Genomic DNA, 14530 nt, shown 5'->3' with positions numbered 1-14530 from the left:
GTGGTTTGATCGGTGGTAGATGGTTAAGGCCAGCAAGGCGTCCTCTCCTCGCCCAAACGCAATCATCAGCACTGAGCAACATTCGTGTCTCATCATCAGCAACCACAAAAAGAAAAAAAAATAATAAATGAGAAATCCAATTTAAAATCATATCCACTTTTTGGTCGAGAAAATATTCAAATTAATCTGATTTCCTTCCAAAGTTGAATGAGATGGATCATAATACACTGAAACTTTCTGAAAACAATAACATCACCTTGAGCATTTACACTCGCTACTCACTTTATTTTAATGTTTAGTGTCCAATATTTCATCGATCACAATTTGGTCTAGTTTACAAGATAACTCTCGAACAAGAGATCAGATGTTCGCACGATGTGCTGCTGTATTTATTTTATCATGACAAGTAGCATATTTTCTCAACATTTCACCATTAAAATCTTAACATTCCTATTCAGAGCCAACAACCGCCAAATGCTGCTACCTAGCAGGAACAAACTTCAGTAAATAAAGTACATCTAGTGGACATTTTATTGTCATATAAAAAATTAAAAACTAACTCAGAGACCAGAGTAAAAGTACTTAGTTAAAAAAACAGCCCACTTGATACACGTGAACTGAGTTGAGATAAGAAAAAGACCGGGTAAAATTCATGCAAATTATTACAAATAAGCATACACAGTTGAGAAAATACAAATAAAGTATCATGCAAAAAAAAGTTACAAACACTTAAACGTAGCTTGTTGTGCTTTTGGGATAAAAAGAGTTCATAGCAGGCAGTAAGACTTGGGCTGTCGGTTCCGACCACGATCGACAGCTCGCACTCACCATCCAAAATTTTGTTCTGATGACATCACACGGTCGGAGGACGACGACGCCACGGGCTCGGCTGATGGCGACGACGTCCGAAGCGCACCGCCGCATCTCAGGCTCTGCGGTCGTAGTCGCTGACCATTTTTTTGATGTGGTTGAGTTTGGCTTTCAGGTATTTGCTGCGCCTTTTTTTGGCGCGATAATCTGATGACTGCAAACACAACGCAACAAACGCACAAAGAGTCACGGTGTGCTCCTTCTAGTTGTACTTGAAGAAATCGCTCAATTAAATGTTTCAACTGTGACATAATATGGCAGTGGCTTACGTTTTTTTGTGGAATCCAAGACGCCATATTTGTTTTGTACAGTTCAGTTGTATTTAACTTTATGCAACCACTCCTCTAACAGATAAAACACTGACTCACCTTTTTCATGTCCTTGATTCGGTTGTACTCCTCCAGGGCATCCTGCCGTAAAGCACATCATTTTATTATTATTATCATGATATTTCTATGTGCAGGAGTTTGACCTCGAGGATCTCTTGGCCAACATGTAGTCCTCTGAACGGCACCTTGAAATGAGCCTAAAATGGCAGCTTAAAAAAACAAAACGGTCAATTTCTTGTCTCTTTTCGAGCATGCTTTTTTGTGGCTCTCCTCATGATAGACATGTTGACTAAATTTCAGGTTGCGAAGTGAAACTTGTTTTGGGGGCTGAATTTTCAAAATATTCAACAAAAGTCCCCCAAATGACAAAATTGATACGTAAAGGGCAAATTTAAACAACAATTGTAGACTTCCTATTTTTTGTGGGTCTTCTCAAGATAAACATGACAACCAAATTTCATATTGCCAAGTCAAACTGGCTTCCTGAGTCTTTTCGAGCATGGTTTCTTGAGGCTTTTTTGTGGCTCTCTCCTCATGATAGACATATTGACTAAACTTCAGGTTACTAAGCGAAACTGGTTTTGCGGGCTGAATTTCCCAAAATATTCAAAAGAAGTCCCCAAAATGACAGAATTGATACGTAGAGGGTAAATTTAAACTAAATTGTAAACTTCCTATGCCTTTTCAAGCATGGCTTCTTGAGGCTTTTTTGTGGGCCTTCTCAAGATAGACATGACGACTAAATTTCATGTTGCCAAGTCAAACTGGCTCCCCGAGTCTTTTCGAGCATGGTTTCTTGAGGCTTTTTTTGTGGTTCTCCTCCTTGTCTACTGAATTTCATGTTCCGAAGTGAAACCATCTGAGGGCTGAATTTTCAAAGACCCCTGAAAGTGACAAAACTGACAATAAATTGGTCATTTTTGGAAAAAAAATGGCCGAGTTATCGCTGAGGCGTGATTTTTGGCGTGTTCTTTGCGATGAAACGTGGTGAACGGTGTACGATGCTGACCAGGTACTGTGGGCTCCCCTCCCGCAGCTCATCCAGTTCTCGGTTGATGTCGCTGAGTTTTTTGTTGACGGCGTCCAGCTCGGCCTGGAGGTCTTTGTACTCGTTGTGATTGCGGTCGAACTCTCGCTTGTACTCGTTCCGTTCCTGCTCGTTGGGGATGGGCGGGAACTCGCTGAGGAAGACAATTCGCCATTAAAACGTCGCGCCATCCATCTACGCGCGCGATGCCGCGCATCCACCTGTAGAAGTCGGCATCGTCGTCATCCAGCTCGTCTCCCGAAGAGGCGTAATCGGCGTCGGGGTCCCCGCGCCTCCTGTTGGCTCTGCCGGGAACGTCCGAGTTGACGCCGTAAGGAACGCCGTTACGAACCGGCTGCTCGTCCTCCACCGAACTGCCACACGCACAAAATTGCGCACATGATTAGAATAATGACAACGGTGATGATGATGATGATCAATGAACACACACCGTAACGCATTTGTAAAACAATCCCACATGACTTTGTTTTGTCGAGTACGAATGACTCAGCATTGGACGCGTTTCACTCTATGACATCATCATCATTCCAATCAACATCATTGCGAGCGATGTGAAATCACACGTGTGGGTGAACGCGAGCGTGGACGGTTCGTGAAATGCGGACTGACGGTGGCGTGTAGCCGTAGACGGGTTTGCTGTAGTTGGTGCTGCGGTCGTCGTCATTGTCCAGGTGACTCCGCGAGCTGCGTAGCTTCTCCGGTACCTCGACCATGTGAAATTCATTATTGGGTGGCACCGACACGTCGTTCACCTGTCGACAAGGCCTCGCGTTACCACGACAACAAAAAAGCAAAGTCGCTACTTTCTTCGTCAAAAATACTTTTTTTTTTGTTGTTAACTCAAAATATTTTTAAATGACAGTGAAAAGATCATCGAGTTTTGTGTTAAGCTTTTTTTCCCCCCCAGCGGTGTTAAAAATAAATAAATAAATAAAAAGAGGCTTGCCTCGCTAGAATGACAAGCATGCGCGGACCCGTCACGTCAGCTCTTGCGACCTCCAAGAAAACAACTAAACCCGCGTGCCCTTTTTCCAACGTGTGTGTTAGATCCTCTTACGTGCGTGTGTGAGTGAATGACCCCCCCCCCCCTTGAGAATGTGACGTTATGAGAGTGAAACTATTTGTGTCAACACGACGACACGCCTTGAAACCAACACCGGCAGCCTTCCAACCTCCCCCAAACACCCCGTCCCATTCCTGCCCCCCCCCCTCTTCTTAGCACGCCGAGAGCCGCCAAACGGGTCCAACCGCTTCAAAGATCGCTTTACACACACTTTTCTGCACTTCCTCCGCACCATAACACCTCACATTAAAACGATACTTCCACAACTAAACGGGGCGGCCCGCAAACAGAGAAAATCCGCGTATAATTGAAACCCATTAAAATAGCCCTGGGGGGAGAAAAAAAAACAACAATTTTAACCCCTCCCAGAAAAATTCTTGAATATGCGGGGGATATCCCACCAATTTGTGTTTTCCACAAAAGCCTCCCGACTGCATTTAAATGCGTGCCACAGATAAGTGTCATTGTTTTGTTTTGGTCAATGAAATGAATATTAAAGATGATGAAAGATTTTGCTGACCCAGGCCTCGACGTCCTGCGGCGGTTCGGCATCCTCCAGCACCTTGACGCGCTTCCACAAGATGTTGCTTTTGCCAAACTCGCCGATCTTCTTACGCGTCTTCAGAGCAAACACCAGCATGATAATGAGGGCGACCGCCACCAGGAAGCCAAACACCACCGCGATGGCCTGCCGGATACGCACACAAAACGCATGAAGGAAAACCAAAATAAACTGAAAATATGGTTGCACGAGTGTGACCTTTTAGGTGCCTTTCATTTACCTCAAATAAAGTTCTGATGTTTTAGTCGTCTTTTCCTGACATGATTTTTGCGGGCTAGCATATGGCTGAAAGTTTTTGTGTGCAAAGCAACCGTTCAGAACTCCCAGCACCTTGACAAAAGCAGCACTTCGCAAGCCGATTTTTAGATTATACTGGAGTGGTGAGTGCCGTGGGTGCCGTCAAATGACTTATTGGTAAGTATAGTTCCGACTTTGAGAAATTTCGGAAAATCAACTATAAGAGCCCGAAAGCACAAACTACGAAAACAAGAATGAGCGTTACGCACCTCTTGTGGCTCCACAACGCAGTAGTGGTACAGGTACTGGTTGACGAAGGCCCCCGACACCTGCGGCCGCTGGTATTGCGCACACAGACCGGCGATCTGGCTGCCGTAGGCCGAGCCTTGCGACTGTGCCATGGGATTGACGGCCATCAGGTACACAATGGCGGCGATCAGCATCAGCAGGGCCAAGATGGCGCAGATGATGATGACGGCCAGGAAGAACTTCCTGCTCTCAGAGATCCTCTGGTGAGACACCAGGATGATGAAGATGGCCAGCGCGGCGATGAAGGTGATGGCCGCCATGGCGATGATGAAGCCTTTTGCCGAGCGCGGGTCGTTATAGTTGCCGCCGAGGCCGGCGTATCCGTAGTTGTTGCCGGGTCCGTAGGCGCCGCCCCCGAAGGAGCCGTAGTTGCTCCCGCCGCCGTAACTTCCCGGGTAGCTCCCGCCGTAGGAGCCGCCGATGCCGCCGAAGCCTGAGAGCGCCCCCTGGGTATCCCAGGCCAGGGTGGAGGCCACGCAGGCAAAAATGGCCACGCACAGCACTATGACGATGATGGCCATGATCTTCAGCACGCCCGGCGGGGACGTCCAGCGGTAGAAGTGCTGGAACTCGTCATCTGGGTAGTACGAGTACGCCGGCTGGGGCGGCGCGTTGCTGCGGGCAGGAGGATCATTTTGGTTCAACATCTTGGCGTTTCAAAACATCATGTAAGTTTGTTTGACTTGTCGGTTTTACAGTCAAACTCAAATGGGAGTGACACATAAACAGATTTGGGAAGAGAGATTCTTTTTGTTTCCTCAAAGTGACGTTCTTCGGTTCGTCGCCCATTTCGCACATTAGACGAAAATGATTTGTAAAGCGGTTTGGACTTACTAGCCATCGGACTCGTAGGGTGGTGGACTCCCGTTGGGCCTGCTGGACATCGCTGATGCGCTGGACTTTCTGTACTTCAAAATATAATTTAAAAACAATCAAATAGTGTTGATAACATCCCCACAATTCTAAAACTATTGAATTTTAGCTGAAGTAAAGCTAGGCGGCATGTGTTTGAAGCACAATTCAGTTTCCAGTTTCGATGCGATTGTAGCAGGATCAAACGAGACATTATTCAAAACAAGGAGAACAGTTTCAGTACATTTGTTTTCCACAACTGAAACTAGCCCATTGCCATGTTGTTGTTGTAAAGCACAACTCGAAACAGCGTGGGACATTCTAAAATAATAACAATAAAAAAAAGAATAGATCAGAATTTATCATCTCAATTAGGCATACAGCAAAGACTAGATGATTAGTGCCTCTTACAACATCGCCACACAAAAACAAGGTGAGCATCATGCTAACTTTATTAGGTATGTAGAAAATGCCCACAATCAGAAAATGCCCGCAATCACGTCAATCAACAGGCACAGCATTTGAGACTGTATATAAATTAGTGCACAAACACATCTTCAATTAAACAAAACAAAACAAACAAAACATGTATTTGTGTGGGTATTACCAGATATTAAATGAGGTTAATTCGACATGATCAACGACTTAACACCATTTAAAAAACGCTGTAGCTATAGCGAAACAGTCTAAGTGTATATTTTTTCAAGACAATATATTTCACGAAACATATTTGTGCTCATATTAAAACTATTTCCGCAGACAGTCGCATAAATCATACCAGTTCGACAGAAAAAAAAATATCAGTGGAGGCTTTTTGGTCCATCGACTACAACAACACAATTGAAACCGCAAATGTTTACGGCATAAAAACTATACATAAAAGCTTCATTCCAAAGACACCAAAGTGAAAGTAGTGAAGAAAGAGTTCGAGGCGCTCACCTGAAACTTCGTCCGTCGGAGGGTTGATGTTTCCTCGAAGTGAAATACACACAGAGAAAAAAGAAGCCAGCAACCACACCTTGACAGGTAGCAGCCTGGCCACGCCTACTCACAGGTATCAGTTTACCTAATAAGAAATGCTGAGTTCACGGAAAAAAAGGAAATGCCAATTGCGGAAGTAATTTGCTGACAAGAAAATTCTTAAAATCCCTTTTCACACGCGCCTTTAAGTTAAACATGTCGAAAAAGCACAACTTGTTTCTTTTTTTTAAATGACGTGACGCTGTTTTTACTCATTTTAAGACTCAGGAAATTAACAAGTTTATTAGTATTTCCGTGAAAAAAAAAACAAATATGCGATTAAACTGAATCAACATTCAATGATGGAGTTTAGCCACATTGAATATTTTAGCTAGTTAAGGCAATTTACCAAGCGGTAACGACATTAAGAGACGTTTCAAATAAACCACCCTTTATTCTCACAAACAAAATACTTCACTCTCTCAGCTTCTTCGTAGTGTGCTCCCAGTCTCTTACTCATTAGTGCCTTCTACTGGTAGAGGGTGGTACTGACAGTAATGCCCAACACAACACGAATGTAAAACATTCAATAGCAAGATACAATACAATACAATACATGCTGATTTATATAGCGCTTTCACAACAGCGGCAGCTGTAACAAAGCGCTTAACAAAACAGTTAACATGAAGTAAAGATGAATAACTTTTATCGCTAGGGTGCACTTACGTTGCTTATTTCAGCTACGTGAAACGTGTGGTGGATTAATATAGGATTTCTTTTTTCTGGGAAAGTAATATTATTGATAAAACTTCACGTATAAAAGGTAATCTTGCATACTTTACACTCAATATGAACAGCTATGTCGTTCAGTAATATTCTGTATGTCATGAAATGATCAAAACAGACTTGTCTCATTTGGTTTATTCAGTGTTAAGACTCCTTACATCACGTATAAAAAAAAGAAACATTAGCTTCGTATCCAGGACAGAAAAGAATCACATGATGGCATTTGTAGAGTAAGTGATAAAAATTAAAAAAAAAAAACAGCATTTGATGTCATATTAGATATTTCATGAAAGTAAAGTCACTTCATTTCATCATATTTAAATGATTTTAGCATGCTTAAATGAGCGTACCCATCATTTAGTATGTTTTCACAAGTTTATCATTAAAACCATGCGGAATGATGGCGTGCAGCATGATTCAAGTGGCTTTTCCCATCGTTTTAGCCTGTTTTTAATGAGTGGCACGTTTCAAAGGTGTTCACGCAGCATCCCATATGTGAGGACAAAACAAAGCAACACCCGCGTGCATATCAACATGAGCAGACAGCATTACAAACCACTGAGAAATTAAGTGTTTTCAAAGGTGTGAAATGGTAGAACAAAATGTAAAAGACAGGGAACAAGGGGCAACTTGAAGATATTCCAGATGTTTGGTATATTTAGCTCCACCGGACGCTTGCACACCCCCCAAGTGGACTTTTGCATCCTTTAGTCATGGCCGTCGTTCCACTCCATGACTTTGTCGTACTCCTGAATCTTCTGCTTGATGTGCGACAGCTTGTTCTTCAGGTAGTCACAGCGTTCCTTCTTCTCTAGAAACGTCGGGTCCTGTGGGTTCCCCCCATAAAAATAGTCCAATTGCAGCAAAATCCACGAGGCCTCCTCAAGGGGAGGTGACAAGAACACCACAGAAGGACACACTCACGTTTTTCTTCCTCTGGAATTCCTGAAGAATTCTGTTGATGCGATCGGCTTCCTGGAAAGGAGAAGAAAGGAAGAAGTTGGAGGCGTGGCAAAAACAGGAAGTGGAATGACGTCAGGTGAGGTTACCATCTGGCTGCTGGCCTGCTGCGGGAGGTTCCGCATCATGCCGTCCATCTCGTCAAATTTCTTGCAGGCGACCTGCACATCGGCGTGCAGCTCTTTGTACTCGGCGTACTGGTCGTTGAACACGGCGCGGTACTGGTCGCGCTCCTCGTCCGAGCGGATGGTAGGGTACTTCCTGTTTGCAGAGACACACGCGCCGTGGTTAGCATCTTGATAGGGACTCGAAAGTGATCCAAAAATCGTGACGCTTCAGCGGTGAATTGAAATGAGAGTTTCAAAGCACTCACGCAATGTAATCCGGAACAATAACAGGTTTGGGAATGTGCCCGGACGGTATCGCCCCCTGCAGGACTTGGGGGGCAACGGCGATGGGCGCATCCCGGACGGACACCAGGGACGATTCCTGACGGGGGGTTTTGATGCCTGCCGGAGCGCCAGTGGGTACCAGCTATTGAAGAATGATATCAGTGAGATTCAAACGGCCAGACAGAAAGTGGGGTTTCTTCTTGTCGACAAGAGGGACGCTCACCAGTGACTGTGCTGCTCCAAACTCGGACTGCCGCATCTGAAAGATGATTAAAAAAAAAAAAAAGGTGGTTAGCGCTTCACATTTGGGTTTGAAGCAAGGCTGGGGATTTAAAATGAAGGTTTCGAGGTAAGAGTTTGAATCGGGGTTGAAATTGACATTTTGAGAGGCAGGCTAAATTTGGAAATGATGTGGCTGGGACCTCCTGGGCGTTGCTCTGGCGGTATCTGCGCGCCGCTTCGTGGCGCCATAGCTTGAGGCTGACGCCGGCGCTGATCAGGTAGATGACCATGGTGAGGAAAAGGAAGATGATGGCGGCCGTCTGTCCGGCCTCCGTCCTGCAGAAGGCGCCGCTCATGCCGTTGTTGAACACGGGGTAGGAGCACAGGCCCCCGCGGGTGGTATCGCGCACGTAGACGATGCCTGCGCAAAAAAAGAAAAAGACAGTGCCTGCGTGGGTTTTCTCCGGGTACTCTGGTTTCCTCCCACATTCCAAAAACATGCATGGCAAGCAGATTGAACACTCTAAATTGTCCCTGGTTGTGATTATGAGCCATGGATGGTTGTTTGTCTATGTGTGCTCTGCGATTGGCTGGCAACCGGTTCAGGGTGTGCTCTGCCTACTGCCCGAAGACACCCACGATAGGCAGCAGGACGGCCTCGTGAGAATAAGCGTATTAGAAAATGGATGGATGGCTGTTTGATAGTGAAGAGGCAAGTGCGAAACGAGTTGTATACAAAGAGTGCTGTACCATGTTGGGCCACAACACTCCAGGGCAGCACTGAGCTCCATTGGAACATATGCAGCATAACAGCAAGAGATGAGAGTGAGCTTTGTTGGATGCTCCGATTGTATTTTTTGTTTTATTTTTGAGAAAATTAAGTAGCCCGTTTGTGGTAAATTAAAAAAAAATATATATATGTATTTTCTTGCAAAAAAAAAATATATATATGTATATATATATATATTTTTTGCAAGAAAATTTGTTATTCACAGAATGTTACAAAATATACAGCTATATACATTTTAAATGAATCGGCCAATTAATCAGTGATGTGAATTTGGGTTTGAGTTTTTTCACCCGCATCGTACCTGCGGCCATGTAGAGCAAGGCGAGCGCCAAGTTGATGATGAACTCCGTCAGCGGCCACCAGGTGGAGTCCAGCAGGATGGTGCGGTAGTACATGGTCATGCCCAACACCAGCACGATGATGGTCACCAGCCACGCCAGGCCCGCCACCACCAGCACAAAGGGCGTCTTGGGACCCGTGTATGTGGTGGCACCCGTGCCGGCGCCGTAGAAGCCGCCGCCGTAGGCCCCGCCTGGAGACGAGTAGCCGAACATGTTGAACCACTCGTTGTCCTTGTGGATGTAAGCACAGACGCAGGCAAAGACGGCGGCGCCCAGCAGCAGCTCCACGCATCCCAGAATCCTCAGCAGCCCCGCCCAGGACTTCATGTAGGCGTAGCGTTGGTGGTATTCCTCCACACGCTCGCTGTAGGTCAGCCCGGTGCGGTACGTGCGGCCCGAAGCCGACTCGCCAAGGTCCAGAAGCTCCTTGCCCGAATTGTAGCTGCCGGCCGAGCCTCCATAAGGGTCCCGGTAGGACCCGGGGACGGACGGCGTATGGGGGGGCGAGCAGCGCACACCCTCGCTGGTGCTGTTGTTGTTGTTACATGACGCCACAGAGGGGTCGGGCCACGCCCCCTTTTTGCTGCTGCGGTCGCTGGCTCGGAAGAAGTTCTTCCACGAGTCGGGGATGAAGCGGTGCACCGGTTTGATGTCCAGGGCTGGGTCCAGATCCTGCTCAGTCGGGGGGCCCTCACTACGGTTGCAAACAGGAAATTCAAACAACGAGTTTTTATTTACACAAATGATGTCTCTGCTGATTTGGTCAATTCCGGTTTTATTCATTTTATGACGAGCGTACCCGTCGCTGGGGTAGTCGGGTCCGATGGGAGGCTGGTTGGGCAGAGGCGGCGGCGGGAGTGGGTCGGCGCTGCGGGCGAAGTACGTTGCCGGTTGGGAGCTCAGAGGCTGAAGCTCATAGGAGTTGTCGCGGGGCAACGTGCCCGGCGGGACCTGGTCGTAGTGAGGCGCCTGGCGGTCATGCTCAGCCCGGCCCAGGTACTCGTCACCATGGAACATCTGGATAATGGGGGGGCCCTGACACACACACACACACACACACACACACACACACACACACACACACACTTCTTAGTTCACACAAATGAATATTGACACACACATGTGGACGTGCACTAACAAATGTACGCACACAAAAATATGTAAACAAAAAAGTGACGAAAACAAACACCCACAGACACACACGCAAATATACGCACACAGACTAAACGACATTTGCAAGAAATCAGCCAAGTCAAATGTGGTTACACTCATAGACATCAAATAATAATAATAATAATAATACATTTTATTTACAAGTGTTTTTGTTTTTCTTAACAAGGGTGTGTGGACTTTTTATATTAGCCGTATATTCGATGTCTATGTTTGCACTGACGTGGCTGAGCGACACCGCCACCACAAAGCCAAAAGTCGCAGCAGAAGACAACGGGTCAGAATGCACGAGCGAGAAACCAGAAGTTACCCAGAATCCTTCATGCTTTAGCCATCATCCACAGTGCGTCTCCCGGCCAGCAGGTGGCGGCGCGGGGATGCACAGTGATCAGCCAATTAGAAGGGCAGCTAATGAGGAGGAGTTGCAAAAAAAAACAAAAACAAAAAATAGGAAATTCTGTTCAATACCTCGCTGACACGCAGTCACTCGTCACCACTTACATTGACCGCCTGCCGCGGGCCAAGTTCGTTTGCGTGACACCAATTAGCTCCTGAAACACAAACAGCACAACAACAATCAGCACCTCCTGACCCGTCTTGATTGGCTCTCGTGGAGGCTCGTTTTTTTTTTGGAGGGGGGGGGTTGTCGAAGTCGCTAGGGGCCTGGAAAAAGTGTCTAAACAATAAATACAATAACCAAATTAATATCAACAGTGTTGGCCGCCATGTTGTTAGTGTGAGCAGTGTCCATCAGCAGAGACACGCGTTCAACTATGAAAGTGTCAATATTTGAGAAATAAACTTGAATGAATCAATAAAGTCGATTAATTGCTCAGCCCGGGTTTCCAATTTAGTACAAAGTAAATAAAAGCCACTTTAAACGTTTAATAACTAAGAAGACATCATTCACACAACAGTAAGAGGGGCCGTGATTGAAATGGATTTCCATGCGACAGGAGAAGTGAACCAATCTCTTTTTTCGTCAATGGATGCTACAGCTTCTTGTTGACTTTGAAACTTTGCTTGTAGCCGACGTGTGCACATTTTGAGCATGACGTCTCTGATCCACTGGTTAAAGGACACTTTGATTCTCTCCTCTTTCATCTCAAACTGCTTCAAACAACAAAGCGTGTGATGGAAAAGTGGTTAGAACTGCATGACTGTCTGTGTTTTATGTTATGTGTTGTGTTTATTATTTTACTTTATGTTAACTGTTTTGTAAAGCGCTTTGTTACAGCTGCCGCTGTTGTGAAAGCGCTATATAAATCAGCATGTATTGTATGGTATTGTGATTGACTATTGATATATATGGGATTAGTACTAAAATGGTTCATGTTAGTAACATCGTCATAAACATGCTACACAGATACATGGTCAATAAAAACACATCCTCTAAAAAAATAAGAATAAGTTTATTGATGTGAATAAATTAGCATGTAAATTATAAATATTAGCTAGTGCAAGGGATATCACAGTACATTATATACACTACATGAAATAACAGTACTATTAAATGTAAATAAATAAAGTGGTACAGAGACAAAAATGCGGATATACTGTATATTTTAAAAAATAATAATGAGGAAACCAAAATGATTTTTTTAGGATTTCATGTATGAAGGTCAGCAATGTTTACGTGCTTCACAAATGCATAATTTTGAGACCTACGGACGATAAATTATGACGAACGTTGTTTTCACGAGTTACAATTAAGGATTGTAATTCGTGAAAGAATACGTAAAATAGCAAGAATAAAAATATGGATAACGAGGAAGCCATGCCATGATTAAAATACACATATAGCGAGGGGTAAGACTTTTACGACATTTTCAAGAGGTCCCCGAACGCATCCTTTTGAAACATTTGGACGATAAATTATGACAAAATTTACATTCCAAATCTTTTAGAAGAATGTTCATTGAAAAAGTAAAACGTCCGTAATCCAAGGAAAGACCACGATGATTAATAAAGCCAAGTTTAAACATTTGAATGGGTTAAGTATATTGCAACTAAAGTTTAAATTATGTGCACATAATTTATGCAAGGTGTTCACGCGCGACAGAAAAAAACAACAAAGTAGATCAACACAAGTTGTTTGCAGGCCTGATGACGTTACATCAACAAGTTACGTTAACACAATAGAACTGCGTGAAAACATCGCCAAACTTAACGTAAAGTAAAACCACTTGAATGCCGAAGTGGTTCTTTTCGAATCTTGTCCAGTTGGACCGGTTCCCTCGGCTCGAGGTGCACTTCCTGGCTAACTCGGTTCACTTTCGTCGTCAACTTTTGCTTTTCGCTCGATAACGAACCAAAGCTCATCGGTATTCACTGGTCCAAAGTTAGCCTACCGTGTTGTTGTCCTCTTGTCTCCTTTTTCTCCTCCTGCCGCTCTTCTTCATGACAGAAAGTAGACGGCGCAACACCGTAGCTAATTTCCGCCCCCACGCGAAACTACCTGCCCAACCCTGTGACGTCACCACAACCGCGCCGCAGTGTACTTGTTTCATTCACCGGAAATTAGTTTTTCTTTGTTTTATATATAGATCTATATTTGGTTCATTCACTGCACTTTCACAGTTGGTGGTCAGAACAGATAATTTGGGAAAATGTTAAAAAAAAAGTTTCATTCACCAGAAATACCCTTACAAACATACCCAATGCAGTGGTACGAATAACATCCGAGCACAAACAAAATCGATTTAAGTACAGTGACGAAGAGGGTGTGTTTTGTTTATTTACAATACAATATCTGTAAACCAGAAGCTAATCCTGGGATGCTGCCCGAATGTAACTGTGCTTCAGTTTTTTACGTCAAAGTGTTCCGCAACCTGATCAGCATCTTTCGCTGAGCCACTCACTATGGGGGCGGGATTATGTAAATGAGCCATATTGTGTAATCACAGTAGGGCGTTAAATGCGGAAAGGTTCAACTGAGACGTTTTCCCAAACAGTAGGAAGGTGACGTAATCTGTGATCGTCGTAGTATACAACGAAACAAGCTTCTAGAAAGACTTAAATGATGCTTTTTTTACATTTTTATTTTCAAATCAGCAGATGTGTTCTTGACAGCTGGCAGTCGTGGAACTAGCCGACAAACATTGAAAACAAAAGTTCTCGGATGAAATTCATGGTCACAAATACGCACGATTTTACTGAGGGTTTGTTAAAGGTACAATTTGGAAGAGGATGGCTTCAGCGTTAGCGTCTCGCTCGCGTAAAGACACTATTCGTCCCCTTGACAGGTGAAAGCGGACAACCCCGAATTAATTTATGAAGGACACGACAGGGGCTCGCCCGCTATGTTGAGGTTGAGGCGAACACCCCGTGGGGAAATCCCTTCACATCTACACAAATTGCCCCTTAAAGCAGCCTGTTTGCTTGACAGATAAACCAGGAGGGAAGTTACCCCACCCAAAACGACCGAGCTGAAAACACAGCACGTGGATAATTTTTGCATATCGAGAGGCGCTCGCTCGCGTCAAGTAAGACATGGCTTATTTTTGTTTGAAAGGGTCTGAGAAGTCATGTGACGACTTTTCAGACAGACAGACACGGAATGTTTCCAAGCAGGTTCAACACGCACAAACGTTGTGTTCGCTGTGATGTTACGTTTGGTGTGGCAATGACAATGAATAG

At 44.7% G+C, this 14530-nt stretch overlaps 2 protein-coding genes across 4 annotated transcripts; both read right to left on the bottom strand.

The window, feature by feature from the left end:
- Positions 1-513: 513 nt before the first annotated feature.
- Positions 514-6340, bottom strand: oclna (occludin a). The gene is made up of 9 exons (XM_052050735.1): positions 6210-6340; positions 5253-5326; positions 4379-5033; positions 3831-3998; positions 2857-2999; positions 2448-2600; positions 2209-2380; positions 1239-1280; positions 514-1024 (listed from the first exon to the last, which is right to left on the bottom strand). The coding sequence occupies exons 2-9, from the start codon at positions 5300-5302 to the stop codon at positions 926-928; spliced, it is 1482 nt and encodes a 493-aa protein (XP_051906695.1). The 5' UTR covers positions 5303-5326; positions 6210-6340; the 3' UTR covers positions 514-925.
- Positions 6341-7510: 1170 nt separating this feature from the next.
- Positions 7511-13384, bottom strand: marveld2a (MARVEL domain containing 2a). Of its 3 annotated transcripts, XM_052050687.1 has the most exons (11): positions 13243-13384; positions 11393-11442; positions 11202-11299; positions 10521-10756; positions 9682-10415; positions 8791-9011; positions 8592-8627; positions 8350-8510; positions 8066-8237; positions 7941-7991; positions 7511-7843 (listed from the first exon to the last, which is right to left on the bottom strand). In XM_052050687.1, the coding sequence occupies exons 4-11, from the start codon at positions 10736-10738 to the stop codon at positions 7724-7726; spliced, it is 1713 nt and encodes a 570-aa protein (XP_051906647.1). In that variant the 5' UTR covers positions 10739-10756; positions 11202-11299; positions 11393-11442; positions 13243-13384; the 3' UTR covers positions 7511-7723. The 3 variants fall into 3 exon arrangements, with proteins under 3 accessions (XP_051906647.1, XP_051906646.1, XP_051906648.1); XM_052050686.1 differs by lacking the exon at positions 11202-11299 and having other exon boundaries at positions 11360-11442; XM_052050688.1 differs by lacking the exon at positions 11202-11299.
- Between the last annotated feature and the right edge of the window lie 1146 nt (positions 13385-14530).

The sequence above is a fragment of the Hippocampus zosterae genome, chromosome 18 (assembly GCF_025434085.1).
Source record: "Hippocampus zosterae strain Florida chromosome 18, ASM2543408v3, whole genome shotgun sequence".
Classification (NCBI taxonomy): Eukaryota; Metazoa; Chordata; class Actinopteri; order Syngnathiformes; family Syngnathidae; genus Hippocampus; species Hippocampus zosterae.
This window is presented reverse-complemented; position numbering and strand designations above follow the sequence as displayed.

What these genes read in the sequence shown, in the direction of transcription:
- oclna (XM_052050735.1), bottom strand. Translation starts at nt 5,302, where the DNA reads ATGTCCAGCAGGCCCAACGGGAGTCCACCACCCTACGAGTCCGATGGC. An exon ending in GCGTTGTGGAGCCACAAGAG is followed by an intron (nt 3,999 to 4,378) that starts GTGCGTAACGCT and finishes CGTATCCGGCAG; the next exon opens with GCCATCGCGGTGGTGTTTGG. An exon ending in CGCAGGACGTCGAGGCCTGG is followed by an intron (nt 3,000 to 3,830) that starts GTCAGCAAAATC and finishes CCTTGTCGACAG; the next exon opens with GTGAACGACGTGTCGGTGCC.
- marveld2a (XM_052050686.1), bottom strand. Translation starts at nt 10,738, where the DNA reads ATGTTCCATGGTGACGAGTACCTGGGCCGGGCTGAGCATGACCGCCAG. An exon ending in CTTGCTCTACATGGCCGCAG is followed by an intron (nt 9,012 to 9,681) that starts GTACGATGCGGG and finishes TTTTTTGCGCAG; the next exon opens with GCATCGTCTACGTGCGCGAT. An exon ending in ATTGTTCCGGATTACATTGC is followed by an intron (nt 8,238 to 8,349) that starts GTGAGTGCTTTG and finishes CTCTGCAAACAG; the next exon opens with GAAGTACCCTACCATCCGCT.